General features: G+C 51.4%; 5 protein-coding genes across 5 annotated transcripts; 3 read left to right on the forward strand and 2 right to left on the reverse strand.

Moving 5' to 3' along the window:
* Positions 1 to 653: 653 nt before the first annotated feature.
* On the forward strand, positions 654 to 2,474 carry GCG54_00007337 (Beta-lactamase-like protein; the record flags this gene model as incomplete). Its single annotated transcript, XM_045407319.1, has 3 exons — positions 654 to 1,170; positions 1,217 to 1,345; positions 1,399 to 2,474. 3 exons carry the CDS (start codon positions 654 to 656, stop codon positions 2,472 to 2,474), a joined length of 1,722 nt encoding a protein of 573 aa, XP_045266240.1.
* A 2,968-nt stretch (positions 2,475 to 5,442) lies between these two features.
* GCG54_00007338 (uncharacterized protein) lies at positions 5,443 to 5,871 on the reverse strand (the record flags this gene model as incomplete). Its single annotated transcript, XM_045407320.1, has 2 exons — positions 5,443 to 5,565; positions 5,638 to 5,871. 2 exons carry the CDS (start codon positions 5,869 to 5,871, stop codon positions 5,443 to 5,445), a joined length of 357 nt encoding a protein of 118 aa, XP_045266241.1.
* Positions 5,872 to 6,905: 1,034 nt separating this feature from the next.
* Positions 6,906 to 8,452, reverse strand: GCG54_00007339 (uncharacterized protein; the record flags this gene model as incomplete). The annotated part of the gene is made up of 2 exons (XM_045407321.1): positions 6,906 to 8,125; positions 8,176 to 8,452. The coding sequence occupies 2 exons, from the start codon at positions 8,450 to 8,452 to the stop codon at positions 6,906 to 6,908; spliced, it is 1,497 nt and encodes a 498-aa protein (XP_045266242.1).
* Positions 8,453 to 10,080: 1,628 nt separating this feature from the next.
* On the forward strand, positions 10,081 to 11,490 carry GCG54_00007340 (uncharacterized protein; the record flags this gene model as incomplete). The annotated part of the gene is made up of 1 exon (XM_045407322.1): positions 10,081 to 11,490. The coding sequence occupies one exon, from the start codon at positions 10,081 to 10,083 to the stop codon at positions 11,488 to 11,490; it is 1,410 nt and encodes a 469-aa protein (XP_045266243.1).
* A 2,813-nt stretch (positions 11,491 to 14,303) lies between these two features.
* Positions 14,304 to 15,992, forward strand: GCG54_00007341 (putative rhamnogalacturonase; the record flags this gene model as incomplete). The annotated part of the gene is made up of 2 exons (XM_045407323.1): positions 14,304 to 15,905; positions 15,963 to 15,992. The coding sequence occupies 2 exons, from the start codon at positions 14,304 to 14,306 to the stop codon at positions 15,990 to 15,992; spliced, it is 1,632 nt and encodes a 543-aa protein (XP_045266244.1).
* Positions 15,993 to 16,282: the final 290 nt, after the last annotated feature.

The following is a 16,282-nucleotide window of genomic DNA, read 5'->3' on the forward strand; positions in this document are numbered from 1 at the left end:
CGCCTCCGCCAAATCTCACCACCTACATCACCAGGTTCTAAATTATCAACAATATCCTATGAAGATCACTGCCGAATAAGCCGACTCAGCTTGTCCAAGCATAAAACAAGCAAGCTATAGCTGGATTTTATTGTCTGCCTTGAGATAAACCCACCACAAATGCCAACCAAGCAGCAGGGCCGCAGCTCATCAGCCCCGCCCGTGCTCTTAGCTGCTCTTAGCTCCATAGCAGAAGTCTAGCACTGCACGCCAACAGGCTGTTCATCCAGAATTAACCTTATTTCGCCAAAGACGCCGGGCGCAGTCTGTTCACGATGGCGTCTGCTAGGCGGCTCCTTTGAGAGCAAAGACGCACGTGTATGTTGCTCCTTAAGAGTTCCCAAGTGAATGCGATTGGTGATGTCGGGCTGTGAGAGCTCCAGCAACTTCAGCGGCGTCCATGTCTCGTGGCTGAGCCCTAGTCGGAAAGGTATCAAGTATTCTTCCTCGCGGTTACCGGCGCTTGTCAACATCAAAGCTCATGGGGATGTAAAATATGATAACCTCGAAGAACCCATATATAGGAGTCGAGATCTCACAGGGAACGAGCAGAAAAAAACACCATCTCACCCGCAGTCTTCCGATTTCATATAGCACGCCCTGCACTTTTCGAAATGCTGTATAAATTACCACTCATAGTCATTACGACTCTCCTTGCCGGCACTCAAGCCAACCCCTGTCCTCCTACTGGTTACACTCTCCCATCAATAAAACGCCCAAGCAACTCGACTTTCGTGAAGAAGACTCTGGCAAAGATCAAGCAGAATCTTGTCAATCTCACATCCTCCGATGAGCTCAATAGCACCGGCATTGCCATCGGCGTAAAGTCTGTCCACGACGATAGCCCGCTATTCGAATTCTACCATACGCCCGCAATAGCAGAGGCTACTGGCACCAAGGAGGTTACCATTGACACAGTGTTTCGCGGCGGTAGTATTACGAAGCTTTTCACTGTCTTGACCGCCCTCCAGGACTCCCACATCAAAGGCAGCGATCCCGTCACTAAGTATCTACCACAACTCAAGGAAGGAACGGTCAAAGCACCGGAGAACAGCTCTTTCAATGTTATTCCGTGGGATACCATTACAGTCGAGGACCTTGCATCTCATTTGTCTGGCATTGGCGGCGACAGTGAGTATCTGAGTCTTTCCATTCTGCCGCCATCCTATGCTGACAGTTCTAGTCGCTACGGATCTCGCCAACTTCGCAGCTTACCCTTGGAAGCTGATGGGTCTCCCAGCGATTGCAAATGAGACGCGACCCAAATGCTCAGGACTTGAGGGTACAAAAGCCTGCACCGCAGGAGGTATGCAAGATCCTTCGGCCTGCGCCTTTCTACGCTTTTCTAATGTCCTTTAGATCTAATTTCTGGCTTGAACAAAAAGCCGCTCGTCTTCCGACCGCACACTACGCCCATCTACTCCAACCTCGGCATCTCTCTTCTAAGTCTTGTGGTGGAGGCCGCCACGAACAAGACATATGATGTTATCCTTAACGAGACCATACTCAAGCCGCTTGGTCTAACCAACACCTCCGTGACTGGCCCAGTCCAAGATTCATGGGGTTTTATTCCCAAAGGGGAACCCACATGGAAAGGAGATCTCGGTGTCTACACCAGCGCCGGCGGCATCTACACCAACACCCGCGACATGCTCAACTTCGGCACTGCCATACTTTCTGAGAAGCTCTCCATAGACTCTAAGTCCTGGCTGAAGCCTAAGTCCTTCACGACCTCCTCCGGTTATTCTATCGGCGCCCCCTGGGAGATTCTGTCCTCCACGACTCTCCTTCCCACCGGAGTTCCTGTTCACATCTACACCAAATCCGGTGACCTCGGTCTCTACTCCAATCTTCTCCTCCTGATTCCTGATTATGACCTCACGGTTTCTATTCTCACTGGCGGTCCCGCCTCCACGGAATTCATGTTTCCCTCCAGAGTTATTTCTGGAGTTATTTCTGCACTGATTCCTGCTCTCGAGCAAGCAAACAAAGAAGCCGCAGAAGCAGCCTTTGCTGGAACCTACGCCGACCCTGAGACGAACTCGACTGTCACTTTGTCAGTTGACGATGGACCTGGTCTGTCGCTGACTGGCCTCAAAGTTCGCGGGGTTCCCGTCCTACCCAACATTCCCAATTACAGCACTTCGATCAAGCCCGGAAAGACCTTCAACATTACTGCCAGGATCTATCCGACTAACATCAAGGAAGGAGACACATGGTCTTGGCGTGCCGTCTATAAGAATCATGACGAAGAAGAAGTTGATGATCAACTCTTCTTTCCCCAGGGTGGATGCCAAACTTGGGGGTTGATCGACCGCAACACGTACAACTATCTTGCCTTTGATGACTACATCGTCACTATTGGAGAGGATGGGGCCTCTCAAAGCATCTCGCCCAGACCATTCGGTGTGACGTTAAAGAAGGTCAAGTCTTGATTGGGGACCGGGAGAATGTCCATGTGAATATCATAGCATTTAGTCGGTGCAACAGAAGACGCGCAGATTCCTAATTCAGCGATACATTTTCACATTCCCCCTTTTCAGCGCGACCCCTAGTCATCGCTTGATACAGCCCCCTCAGCTCATTGACGCTGCATATGGCTCAAAGACTGTGGTGTCAAACGTTGATGGTTCTCTGTCTTTCCACGTTCTGACGATGTACCGCTTTACGAGATACGGCAGGTTTTGTTTGACCCGATACCGCATGGACCTTTATTTTGGGCCAGCGCATCTTTGCCCGAGCCCTTCTTCTTACCTTTGAAGTTGGAGAGAGTTGGGAATCTTCACGCCAACCTTCCTGTTGTCTTATTGTTAGTGATTCAACAGGTGAACTGTTGGGAGGATGGTATAAACATACTTGGAGAAGTCAAGCCATGACGTGACCGCAGTGCTTGTAATGTACTCGTCGCCGTCATACATTGTTTGCAAGTCATGGGATAACTTTCCATCGGCGCTGACGAGCAATTCCCTGCTTTGGTCCATTCCCTCGATGATTACCTTGCTGAATCGTTTGTGGACATTTTCTCCGACGCCGATGAAATCGAAGAAAAGCGTCGAAAACCTCGGCTTGGACCTTCTGCTCGAGCCCACTTAGATGCTTGATATACGACAGGTCGACAGAATTACGAGCCTCGCCTGCCACTTGGCTTTCAAACTGAAATTTCCCCGGTTGCAGTTGTGAAGATTGCGTCCTCATCATACCAACGTCAAAAAAATGACGTAGGAGCTCTGGAGTAACCAGCTCACGACGCCAGCCCGGAGTATTGCATTTCGCGGAATACGCTTGCCTCAGCCGTGTCAACTGCTCTGGCACGAAGTTGCCTTCTTCTTTCGGCTCTGGTAGGATGCTCAGTGCAAGCTTCCGTCGATCTACGATCTTTGCGCGTTTCCCTAAATTGGGCTCGGCTTTGATTTCGTCCAGTCTTAATCCTTGCGCAAGCCACAGGCGTATATCGCACTGCTGTGTTGTCGAGGGGCGCTCGGAAGAGAAGATCGGTATCTCTTGCAGGGCGATGACTGCTTCCATGTCTGGCCATAGTAAAACCCTGCGGCCTCGGCAGACTCTAGCCATATTTTATTCGTGAGCCATCAGCATTACAAGGCGATCCTCGTTCACCCGCCTTACAAACACGCGGTTGACTCCTTCCATCAAACGATGGAGAAAAGATCCCAAAGCCATTGGGTTTCCAATGATAGACTTCGTGTCTGAGAGACGTGAGGCCAAATATGAAACCATAAGAATGTCTTTGTTGTTGGGATTGGACTGGGTAGCAGACGCTCTCTTCAAGGCCTGGATATTTTCGTGGTCAAGATAATGCCCAAGGTCAGCGTCAATGCGAGTTTGCAAACCGCTCATACCAATCAGATCAAGTCCCACTTGACACACGAGTACAGTATCAACTACAAAGTCCTAATATCCTGGTATGTCCCTTAAGAATACTGCGAGCAAATCCCATTTTGCAACATCGTCAGCCACATTCTTTACTTCTCGATAAAGAGCAAGGAGAGCATGGAAGTCTGAGAAGTTCGGAAGTAGGTGGCTGTGACCATCAACATCATACCCATTGTCGCGCAAAAAGTCTTTGAGATCTTCGTCAGTCACCGTTCCTTGGAAGCGTTTCGAGATATCAAGAATGTAGCGAAGCACTACGCCAGTGTCCTCCATAGTCCACTGTCTAATTTCCTCGTTTGGTTCCCAGCCTGTGTCTTGGTAACATTGATGTAAGCTGTCGTCGCTTTTCACGAATTCTTCACACGTCAATCCCCCCAATGCCGCCTTGTAATAGATGAAGCCCTCCATCATATATGATGTTGCGCTGGGAAATTTGTTGCGAAGGTCCACACACATGCGATTCATATGCGCAAGTGAACCTTGCGTTACCACGGCAGCTGTAATGAGATCGATTTCGAAATTCAGGTATCGGTTCCAGACTTGTCGAATATATTGCCGAACCTGGTGGGCGTCGTCCAGTAGACAACACATCTCCAATAGTGCATCCTCCGCGAAAGGGTCGAAGCCGTCTGATGTTGGCTTCCCTTTTAATCCAGAAGATGGTTGTGGTTTGGTACTAAAATTATGTGCGGAGTTCTCGCAGTTCTCGACAGCGACAGGCAGACTTTCGTCATTCTCATCCGCTACATTGCCTTTGTCACCAGGCCGAAGAACTGCAAAATGGTTTGGCCTGTGATTTTGCTTTTCTATCTCGGAAGCCGTCACAGGAGTTTGTCCAGTAACTGCGGTCTCCCTAGACGGGTCGAAATAGGCCAAGATGAGTTCCAACTGCTGGATGAAGTGGGCATGAGTACTGTTCGCTTTCTCGCACCCATGGTCTCTAAACCGCTCAGCAACGTGACGACGCAAGCTAATCGCTTCTTTCAACCATCTGCGATGTCTTTTCGGCATTCGACGGCCAGCCGAAAGACAAGATGTTGCGAAGCTTACTAACTCTTGCACAGTGTAGGGCTGTGTGTCTGTCTGGTGTGCGATGCCTAGCTCAGTAGCGGTAAAAGTAAGCCACCCCAGCGCCTGTGAAGTTCTGTGCTTGTATTTCTGATAGGTAGACTCAGAGGTTTGAGTTGGAAAGAGAGAAAAACACGGCTTAAACATGCTTTGGCTACATTTATTCAGGTTCTCAGGTACTCACATGAGAGAGCGGAGAAAGACTTGCGGGTGTCACGCACTCTACAAAGGTTGTAGTTATCAAGGTCTAATGAAGAAGAATGGAATTTTTGCTGCGTTCGGCGGCTTCGTAAGCCTTGCTACTGCCGAACCGTCTCGCAAACTAGTTCATACAAGAGAACTTCAATTCGAATGAGAGGTTTTGAAATTGGAAAGCGCTAGCTAAGGCGATGCAATTTCCCCGAAGAACTCCAACTATCATGCTAATCCACATCGAAACTACCTCTAGGTGCATTGAGAAGGGTAACCGGTGGCGTCATCAACCGCACCCTGTGCGAAGCAGAAGTGGTAAGTATCCTTCGCTTTATCGTATGCGAACCCAACGTTGGCCTTATTCGCAGCTCCGACCTATTCAGATGCAATCATTAGCATGGCGCACTAGAGGCTAAGCTCTGGTTATGATTTTCTGCTATAACGTACCGTGAACAGAGGGATGCCGGAAAGGCTCGAACATTTCCCTGAGGCGACGTTGGCCGCTGAATCGTCTTCCTTGAAACCCTTGGGGCCAACGATGGCTGCCTTCATCTCGGCTTTGGAAACGCTAGCGTTTCCTCCAGAATTCTGCTTGCAAGAAATGCTCTCGGGGAAACCCGTGAGTGTTTGGGCGGAGGCGAGAGCGCCGAGTGCAAGAATAGCGATGGTCCGAGCGAACATTTTGGGTTATCGTGAGAATTTGGGAGAGCTAGGGTATCGATGTGCTGTCTCAAATGGGAATCTGTGGTTAAGATGGAATTGAAATGGTTGGATGTTCAAGTCAAAAAGAACGGAAGCGCTGCTGATAGAGGATGAAGGAGACAAATCCAACTTTCCACAAGGCGGTCCTCAGAGTCTTATAGTACGTGATCTCTCAACTTTCTATCTCGTTGGCAACTATTCCAGGCCCACATCGGACCAGCCAAGAGGAGGCCCTGGGCAATCGAGAGCCTTCGTTAAGCCGCGCATTGAGTTGAGTTGACAGAGCGAGTTTATGTGCGACAACTATTGACATGGTCAGAACTCAAGCGCACGCTAGTCTCGCCGCGGATACCGACGCCGAATATTGCTGGTGCCGTGCGAGGTTAAGGCTGAGGGCGAAGCCTGCTCTTCGCTGCCCCTGAAAAAGTGGGTATGACTTTGTCAGGTGCGGACGATGAGACAACTGACCGGGTGTGGCAGGCAGACAAAGTCTAAAAACGACAGTTCGGTTGGAGTTCATATGAGGTCTGTTATAGACGATCTCCACATTTAAGAGCCCGGCGCAATTTACTAGAGACACAGGAGGAAGGTTATTCTATATACGCTGTTCTCAGCCACGTGTTTGAGCACGTCTGGCCTTGAATCAAAAGGGCTTTAATTAGCAGTTACTGCCGCTTATCCATAAGAGCAACTATATTAGTACTGCGAGAAAGCAAGAATGCTTTGTAAGTCAACTTGGCGATTCGAGTCAATTTAGGTAAGTTTATCGAGAACTCAAAACCCGGGCTGGCTTGGACTGTACGGTCGGATATTTCTAAACGCAGCGACTTGACAGATGCCGAGATTCACGACCGGAAGAAACTTGATTAAAAAAATCCAGAGAATCAGCCGCGCGACAGGCATGCGCTAAGTATGAATCTCGAGCCACATGTCCTCTCCAGTGAATGACAAACGCCTTGTGCATTGTGACTCTTTCTATCGACGCCTCTGCTCACCCTAGGCAGCGATGTTGTTTACTGCTTGCCAACATGAATTGCTTCTACCTGAGAAGCTGTCTCCGAATCTCCGTTCTTACCTTCGGTGCCCAGATGCCGAATTACCAGCCACGCTGGCACGATGGATGCTCCCCAAAGCCCAAAGTTGATGTACGGCCCGCCAACTAGAGCAAAAATCGGGATTGCATTCAGTCCGTAGCTGAGGGCTTGCCAGGCTGACTCGGTTCCGCGCAAGAGCGCCGATAGTCGGATTGTCTCCTGTGGACTATCTGAGATCTGGCCGATAATGAAGAAAGCGAAGTTGTAGTTCAATTGAAAGCCCGACACCAGGAAGATGAAGACACCGAACCCCCTTCCGAAGCCGGGGTCGCTCCAGTCAAAGATTGGTTGTGTGCGACGGTACTCGGTAACATTAACTGTCAGCCACAGCCACCACGCACCCTGAGTGAGCATAATGACTGCGAAAGCCCATCTGGCTCGCTTTTTCAGCGCAATCTGGTTTTGGTCAAGCCACAAGCCCAGAAGATTACCAGAAATCACAGCCACGATGCCAGAAAGGAGTGAACCGAGGGCTCTAGCTCGAACGGAGAACCAAAGGGCAATATAAGTGAAGAAAATGGACTCGGAGTATACGCCCTGGCCAATCCACAGGATGAGAAGTAAGAACTTCGGGTTCAGAAACGTCCTTGTAGTTGCTTTGACCTCGTCCCATGGGTGGTCTGAAATGGTGAGTTCAACGGGCTTGCCATCGCTTCGTTGAACTTTGGAAGGGTTGTTGAGTAGTAATGCAACAAACGGGCCACAGGCTTGAAGCGCAATAAAGATGAGGTATACCTTATACGACACTTTGCCGGCTCCGCTTCGGTCGGAGTTGAGACCGAGGTTGATAGCACCGCCCATAATCTGGCCAAGTCGAGTCCAAGTCAACCAGTAGGCTACCATTCGCCCTCTATTACGAGGCTCCGGATAGGCAATCGCAATCGCTGCCTCTGATCCCCAAAATATTCCAGCAGACACACCACAACAAGCTGCGCCGAGGATGACAAGCCATTCAACACCGTAACGGTTGTTGAGATAGAGTCCGGCGCTGTATGGCGCAAACCCAACGGTGCCAATGACAAGAGCGCCTTTGATGCCGATGAATTTGACAATTGAAGATGTGAGCCAACACGAAACAATCATGAGGCAGAAGGTCAGGGCGTTTCCGGTGTTGACCAAATAGGGTTCTTGTGCGCCACCTAGGTATGGTTAGCAACTGACAGAGTATAACGATGTGTAGGAGCCTTACCGGCGCCAAGTGAATTCATAGCACCCCATAGGCCTGGGGCTGCAAAACTGCACATGCCCAAAATGGTCGCATTGTAGAAAGGCGAGCGATACCACTTGACTGGACGAGAGTGAGAGGGCAGTTGAGAAGTCGTTCGCTTGGGCAACGCACCTGGATTCTTTTCCGTCTGCTCGATCGTGGGCGCGACCCCGGATGGCGAATCATCTTTGACAGCCATATCGCTGGACTTCGGCTCAGGTTGAGCCTGATGTGATCCAACAGAATACCAGGCCGGCATGTCAAAGTGTCATGCCCCAAAAAGAGAAGCCGACCCCAAATTACTGGAAAATTCCCGCTGCAGATTTATGTGAAAGCAACCTTCGCACATGGCCGCGAAGCGGGTGACGTTGCACGCAGAGCACGCCATAGAGGCCCTGATTGGGAGCATCGTTCTCATCTCCGCGTCGGTCGCACCAAGACGATTCGAGAGTCCAGACCGCTAAACGTCTAGATCAACAGCCGAGGTCATTGCCGCCCGGTCCCGACCCCCTTGTATTGATGATAAGATTTCGAGCCCAGAGATAAGGGAGTGAGGAGAAAAGTGTCGATGAGCAGCACCTTGGCATCAATGGCGTGCTTGGCTTGACCGATTAGTCATGCTGCATGCGATTTTGCATGGGCAGTAATTCTGTTATCGCGTTGTTGGTCCCGCGATGTAACTTCAAATGCTTGCTTCTTGATAATTCTGAACGCGGGGCGACTGGAATCGAAGATAAGACGTCGACTACTTCCAAAGCTACAAGAAGAACATGGCGCAATAGTTCAGTAGCAAATGAAAAGATGTAAATGCGGGCGGAGTCATCCGCTCTTACACCATCATAGATCAAGAAGCAATCGTCTACGCACATCGCCGACAGACCTTGCCAAAAGAATTACAGGGTAGGTCGCAAATTCACTCGAAATTCCATAAAACTCGTTTGTGGTTCAGAACTAACGAGAAAAGTAAATGCTTTACGACTTGCAAAACGGATGCTTCAGAATACTTAATGGAGCTAAGAAACGTACTAAAATTCCTGCAATGAAATGCCATAAAGGACAAGTCCAATTTCATTGCAAGTGCTGTCACTCGCGATACCCATAGCTGTAATTCATAAGCTCTATATTATCGTTAAGACTAGACGTCTCGACTACGGTCGATAGGAGTCTGGCAATGGGAACCGTCGGGTCAATGGTTCTGCGCCCTCGGCATCTAGGTACCTGATGAGGGAGTCTGAACTACTCCCTGATGCCGATCCACCAGCTTTTGACAGGACCACAAAAGCGGATTACAAGGTCAATACTTAGGTTTTGGCTGCTGGCAGGCCGTTTAGATTTCACCTCCGAATGATGGTCCGAGTGAAGGTTGGTGTCACAATCGAGATCTTGGAACTAACTCCGGGAGCTGCATAGAAGGTAGCTATGGCGACAAAGTCTTCCCCGTTCGGTTAAAGAAACCTCCAAAATATCGACGAGACTACTGGAAACTTCAATCTGAAGTTAGGTTGGAAATTCTGGTGGCAGGCAGCCCGCATCACGGTTCCTTGATCAATTCGGACTGTCAGCCAATCATACCCCAAGGCCGCAAGTTAGGAACTTGCAGCACGGGCGGATCAGCTCACCCCGCATTGTTCTTAGTGAATGCAGACATAAGCCGCACATATCTTGGCTAAAGAAACTGTCAACTGACATGTCTTTGTGTGGTTCCTGAGTGGGCATGGTGAGACGTCCACAAGATACTGACCGATGACTCCTTCGCCGACTGGTTGTCGATCATGATTCCGAATTGTCTGCCCAGAAAAAAATAGTAATATAAGGACACATTTGAACTCCGAAAGAGCTGATCTTTCTTTTCAACAGCAACAAGTTCATCATTTCAGAGCTGCAATCATGACATCCGGAGTCGAGACCCTAAAAAAGCCCTTGGTTCTTGTGCTATGCTCCCCAGCTATAGGGCATATGAATCCTATGCTTAAGATTGCTAAGGACCTTGTTCGTCGTGGCCATGATGTCTCCTTTCTCGCATCGGAGGGGTACCGCGAGCAAGTTGAACGCACTGGCGCCTTCTTTCTACCACACAAGGGATTTATCAACTATCGGAGCGAGACGGATCTTTATCGGCTTTTCCCTCAGTTTGCCGAGATACCTAGGGGCTTACGACAACTACTCTGGATCCATGAGAAGCTTTGGATCAATTCTATTCCATCAGCCCTCGAATCCATTCGAGCGGCTCTCGCATCACTCAGGAAGCGAGACCCACAACGCCAAGTTATCGTTCTTTGCGAGTCTATGTACAGTGGCATCTTACCACTCAAGCTGGGCGCTGAGCTTCCCGACGGTTACACTACGTTGCCACCAACCTTGGGCATCAGCATCATGCCGGCAATGTGGGCTAGTGTAGATACAGGTCCCTTTGGGTTCGGCTTGCCGGCCGACGACTCCAACGCCGGACGAATGCGTAATATCGTCGTTGCCAAGCTATTTGCCGAGTACGTGTGCAAGGAGTCGTTCACCAAGCTGGGCGATGTTCTGCAGCACGTTTGCGGAACCACCAAGCCTCTGGACTCTATCTATGGCCACCATGCACAAGTCATACATCACGGTCTCTGGGATGCTAGCTGGGCATGCCACGATCTGACGTTGCAGATGTGCATTCCGGCCCTTGAGCTCTCTCGATCGGACTGGCCGCTCAATTTCAAGTTCGCCGGAGCTCTGCCTCGTAAAGAGATTCCCAGCGGATACCAATATCCCGTATGGTGGGATGAGATCGTGGTCAACAGCAAGAGACACGAGTCAGAGAGGAAGAAAGTGGTGTTCGTGGCTCAGGGCACCGTCGTCCAGGACTATGGCGATATGATTCTTCCCACAATCCGGGGACTAGCCAACCGCGATGACTTGATCGTCATGGCCGTTCTTGGCGCCAAGGGTGCCGAGTTGAGGCTCAAGGACGATGAAACCCTCCCTTTCAACACCCGTGTGGTTGATTACTTCCTTTACGACGCAGCGCTTGAATACTCCGATGTCTTCGCAGTGACGGGCGGCTACGGAGCACTCACTCACGGGGTTACGAACGGCGTGCCGATGGTATTGGCAGGGGACTCGGAAGACAAAATCGAGGTTTCATTGCGGGGTGAGATGGCGGGGTGTGCCATCAGCCTTCGGACCGGCAAGCCGAGTCAAGACGAGATTGTGAAGGCAGTCACGGCGATCCTAGAGAACGGCGAGTACCGGAAGCGGGAGGCAGCGAAGTTCAATCCCATGGACATTGTGGAGCGACAGATGTTGGCGTTGCTCAAATGATAGGGGCTATGGCCAGCATTCTGGTGAGACTACCAAGACTCTTGGGAAAGAATTGATCCAGGGGGTGGTTCGGTGTTATGTCGCGATGCAGACTGATATTGCGAAGGGGACGGATGAGCGGTTTGTGGGATCCAAAGCCGATGGCCCCGTGACAGTTCTGTCGTGTCGGGGGTTGGCCGATGAGCGGAAGATTGAGTCCGTGGTGGAACACGTGCCCCCGGGGATAGAGACAAGCTAGACTTTGTTAGGAAACGAGATCATGAAAATAAAAGTGGCTTCAATGATGCGATGTTCGATGCAGTGGACCTGATAGGAGCGCTAAATGTGGGCAACGTTCAGACGAATTAAGCTTAGCGGCTACCCTTGAGGACATGCAACGCTCAAAAGGAAACATCCATGTCTTGGAGGACAAGGGCAGGCATCCGCACTTGGGGGGAGGAGGTCATTCGGTATTGAGCTCGGTTTCCCAAGAGTCCATTGAGGAACTCGATCCCGAGCATCCACCATCTGCGTGGAATTGGTTGCATGACAAGCACGACGTCGTTGATGGAGGCCATGCGATCGATATCCATGATCCATCCCAAGAACCGAACCATGGGACAGAGGCCTGTCCGGCCTGCCGCTTCATATCTGGTACATGCATTCGGACTCGTCCATCAAAATATTTCCGCGGTCAAACAGGCCGGCCTTTTGCTCATCAGGTAATGCTTCCGAGTCAGGCGTAGGAAATGTCAGTTTGTAGGTGCAAGTAAAGATAGCTACAACCAATGTACCGACGATTTGGTAAGCCCTCGGGTTAAGTCCGCAGAACATGGATATCACCCGTATTGGTGCAAGTTTGATAAAATGACACTCATGGCTCCAAGAAGATAGTTTTGCTTCCACTGATACGACCAGCAGGCTTGAGGTGATCGTACGAAGTACTTATACGTATTGTGTGGGAGTCGTTTGCAGTGCCTCGTGTCGGATTTCCAGAACCTCCAGTTCGGCAGTGATGCGCCTCCCTAAGAAGATCCTTGCGTGACCCAGCATGCCGCGCACATCCTAACGCAGCCAGTCTCCAACATCTTGGCAGCGGGGCATTGTCCCTGCAGGGCTCCTGAGTTAATTCCGTTTTGGCGTCCTTTCCCTTCTCGCGCTGGATCTCTCACGTTGTCGAGCACGCCAACGCGCATTTTCTCACGCACTCTCCCTCCAATTTGGAGTCCCGAGTCCCAACAGCCACGTACATGGTAAGTAATTCATTCGTATTAGTGTAAGACGGAATGCCAAGGTGCTATGTGCCGATTTTCCAACCGTGAATGTGATTGCAGTAAGTAATATATGCGTTACTTTGAGCCTTTGAGGGACCATCATCAATACTTGCCACTTAGCGCCCAGGCCGGAGGGCGGGCAGCTGATTGCTGCAGGAGAAACTCAGGACTTGTGAAGTCAGACGACAGGATCTTTGGTATTGCAACAGGGCTGCATTTGCCAAGCATAGGGAAAGGGCGCCTCCCGTTCGTCTGGTCCTGACGCCGGTTCACCTTGTTTATCCTTCGATCGGCGGTCATCCCGCCCGGAACTTTGCGAACGAACACTCGAAGGCCAGAGGAGAATCAGTCAGGAGGTGAGGCTGTCGGCATGGATTGCGCGTCTTCATTTATTCACGAATTTGCTGCCCGCATGCTTATTTCCGTTTCTTCCGTACTCTTTTAAGCTTCTATGTTACCCGAACTCAAAATCGTCCATTGTTTTTTGGCTGTAATAATACCCCGAGGTATCGTCTCCGCCTTTCATCTGCCGCCTCTGCATCAGCGAGTCAATGGTCACCTGCAACAGCTGCCGGCTCGAATCTGGGGTAGAATCGCCCGAAATGCCGGCCGTCGCCGTGTGATGCACGTAGACTTCTTCACCTTCCTACCTGGAAACTGGCCTCAGCCGGCTCATTCGGTGCTCGGTTGGCGGATGCACCCTTGACTTTGTCTGAATCTGTCCAACGGACCAATTTTACCGCTGTGCCCCCTCATCTATTGTGCTCCGAATGTGACATTCAGACATGCCGCCCGTAAGCCCATTGCGCTGCACAACACTGATCAAGGTCGAACCTGTACTCGAAGGAACCAAAATTACCCAAACGAGCCAACGTATCGACGATCCTGAAGGGCCATTTGCTTCTTCTACTTCGCCATCGCGAAATCATTACAGCGTGCCCTGTGCACATCTCCCACTAAGAATGCAACTGTAGCTATTGATGCTTATTTCCACCTTACAGATACAGAGAGACAAAGACCCAGGGATCGAAGCACGCGGCTGCAATGTTCCTGCCAAGTCGTCCAAAATCCCATCAATCATGCCCGTTCCCTGCCCGTCCTATGTCCGTCCTCCACCCGCCCGGAGCGGGACAGCACCCCCTTGGCCCCTGAGCCCTGTCCTCACCCTTTTTTTCTTCCCTCTTTGTGATTTATCTCGGGCAGACTGGACGTGCGAGCCCTTGTCACCGGCCCATGAAACAATGATTCCGCCAATCACCAAGCCATCGCAATCTATCTTGGGTCCTCGCCAGAGGTAACCTCTGCGGCGGGCGGGCACCACCTTCGTTCTGTATTGAATCCCGCGAACCAGACCAAAGGCTACATCAAGACCGCCAAGGACTCTGTTTGCCAAGAGCCAAGTGCCAACACACAGTTCCCGGCTTATAATAAGTCGATCATTTTCGTCCCAAAAGGCTTGCTGAAGAGGCTCTCCTGCTCTTTCTTTGACTGCGTTGCTGTTCGACCTTGTTCCGACTTCTGTCTCTTCATCGCCTTGTAAAGGCAGTCCCCACTGCCAAGATGGCGTCCAACAACATTCTTCACATTCTTTTCCTCGCCGTCCTTTCCTTCACCTCTACTGCTTTGGCGGCCTTTGGCGTCACCACTTCTGGCAGCAATCTCGTTGTCGATGCCGGCTCATCCAACTCTCTCGTCTTCTCCGTCTCCAAGTCCAGCTGCGACATCAACTCCATCAAGTACCGCGGCAATGAGCTCCAGTATGGCAGCAAGGGCAGCCACATCAGCTCTGGCCTGGGTACCGCCACCGTCGAGTCTACCACCATCAAGGCCAGCACAGGCAATGTCATCAAGATCACTTGCACTACCTCTACTTTGACCCACTACCTCATCGTCAAGGAGGGCGAGGCCAACATCTACATGGCCACTTACATCACCGCTGAACCTGATATTGGTGAGCTCCGCTTCATTGCCCGTCTCAACAAGGACATTCTTCCCAGCGAATACCCCTTCGGTGCTGTATCCACCACCGCCGGTTCTTCATCCACCGTCGAGGGCTCCGATGTCTTCGTTGTCAGCGGCCAAACCCGTTCCAAGTTCTACTCCTCCGAGCGCTTCATCGACGACAAGGTTCGCTGCGTCTACGGCACCTCCCCTGAGGAGATCCACGTCTGCATCTCCGTCAACCCTTCCACCGGTTTCGAACTGTCCTCCGGCGGCCCCTTCTTCCGTGACATCAACACCAACAACGCCGGCGACTCCACGAACCTGTACAACTACATGAACAGTGGTCACGTCCAGACCGAGGCCTTCCGCATGGGTCTTCACGGTCCTTACGTCATGAGCTTCTCCCGCTCTGGCATTCCCAAGGCTACCGACTTCAACTACGACTTCTACGCCGACCTCAGCCTCAAGGGCTATGTCGCTGCCTCGGGCCGTGGTACTGTTACTGGTACTGCCTCGGGCATCTCCTCCAGCTTCCAGCGTGTTGTTCACTGGTACAACGCCAATGCTCAGTACTGGGCCTACGCTTCCTCCAGCGGAGCTTTCACCTCTCCCGCCATGAAGCCCGGTACCTACACCATGGTCCTCTACCAGACCGAGTTCAAGGTTGCTACCTCTTCCGTCACTGTGACCGCCGGCAAGGCCACCACTGCCAACATCGCCAGTGGCCTGGCCTCTCACACCAGCCTCTGGAAGATTGGCGAGTACGATGGCCAGCCCACCGGCTTCCGCAACGCTGCCAACCAGCTCCGCATGCACCCCTCCGACAGCCGCATGAGCAGCTGGGGTCCTCTGACCTACACTGTTGGCTCTTCAGCCCTCACCGACTTCCCCATGGCCGTCTTCACTGCCGTCAACAACCCCGTCACCATCAAGTTCACCCTCTCTTCTGCCCCCAGCGGTGCCGCTACTCTCCGCATTGCCACCACTCTGTCCTTCGCCAGCGGACGTCCCGTTGCCAAGGTAAACAGCTGGAGCGGCGCTACCCCTGCTGCACCCACCAAGATCGACTCTCGTGGTGTTACCCGCGGTGCCTACCGTGGCTACGGAGAGATCTACGATTTCACTATCCCTGCTGGCACTCTCGTTTCCGGCTCAAACACTGTCACCATCACCGTTGCTTCTGGCAGCAGTGGCGACACTTACCTGAGCCCCAATGTCGTAAGTACACTCCTCAACTTTGAAGCAAGCCGAAGCCGTTGCTAATTGATGCTACAGATCTTTGATTGCGTTGAGCTCTTCCAGTAAATGGTGTTACATTGGTGAAGTCTTTCGATAGGGGGAGAGTTGTGCCTCGATGCGCCGAGGCTGGGGCCAGGGCAGTGCCCGTTTGAGTCTTCATGGTATATATTCGACCTCAGGTCAACAGCAAATATGCTTCCACGTACATATATATGCTACACATAGTAGCCCTACTTATATATCGGTGTGAGATGGCCAGCCATCTGACGCGTCAAAGACAGCATCCTTCGTCTTTTGATTGTCCTCCGAGCCCGCAAAATGATTTCCGTATCTTTGCCCAACAGATCTCCGCGTCG

Source organism: Colletotrichum gloeosporioides (genome assembly GCF_011800055.1).
Source record: "Colletotrichum gloeosporioides strain Lc1 chromosome Unknown consensus_32, whole genome shotgun sequence".
In the NCBI taxonomy this organism is placed as follows: Eukaryota; Fungi; Ascomycota; class Sordariomycetes; order Glomerellales; family Glomerellaceae; genus Colletotrichum; species Colletotrichum gloeosporioides.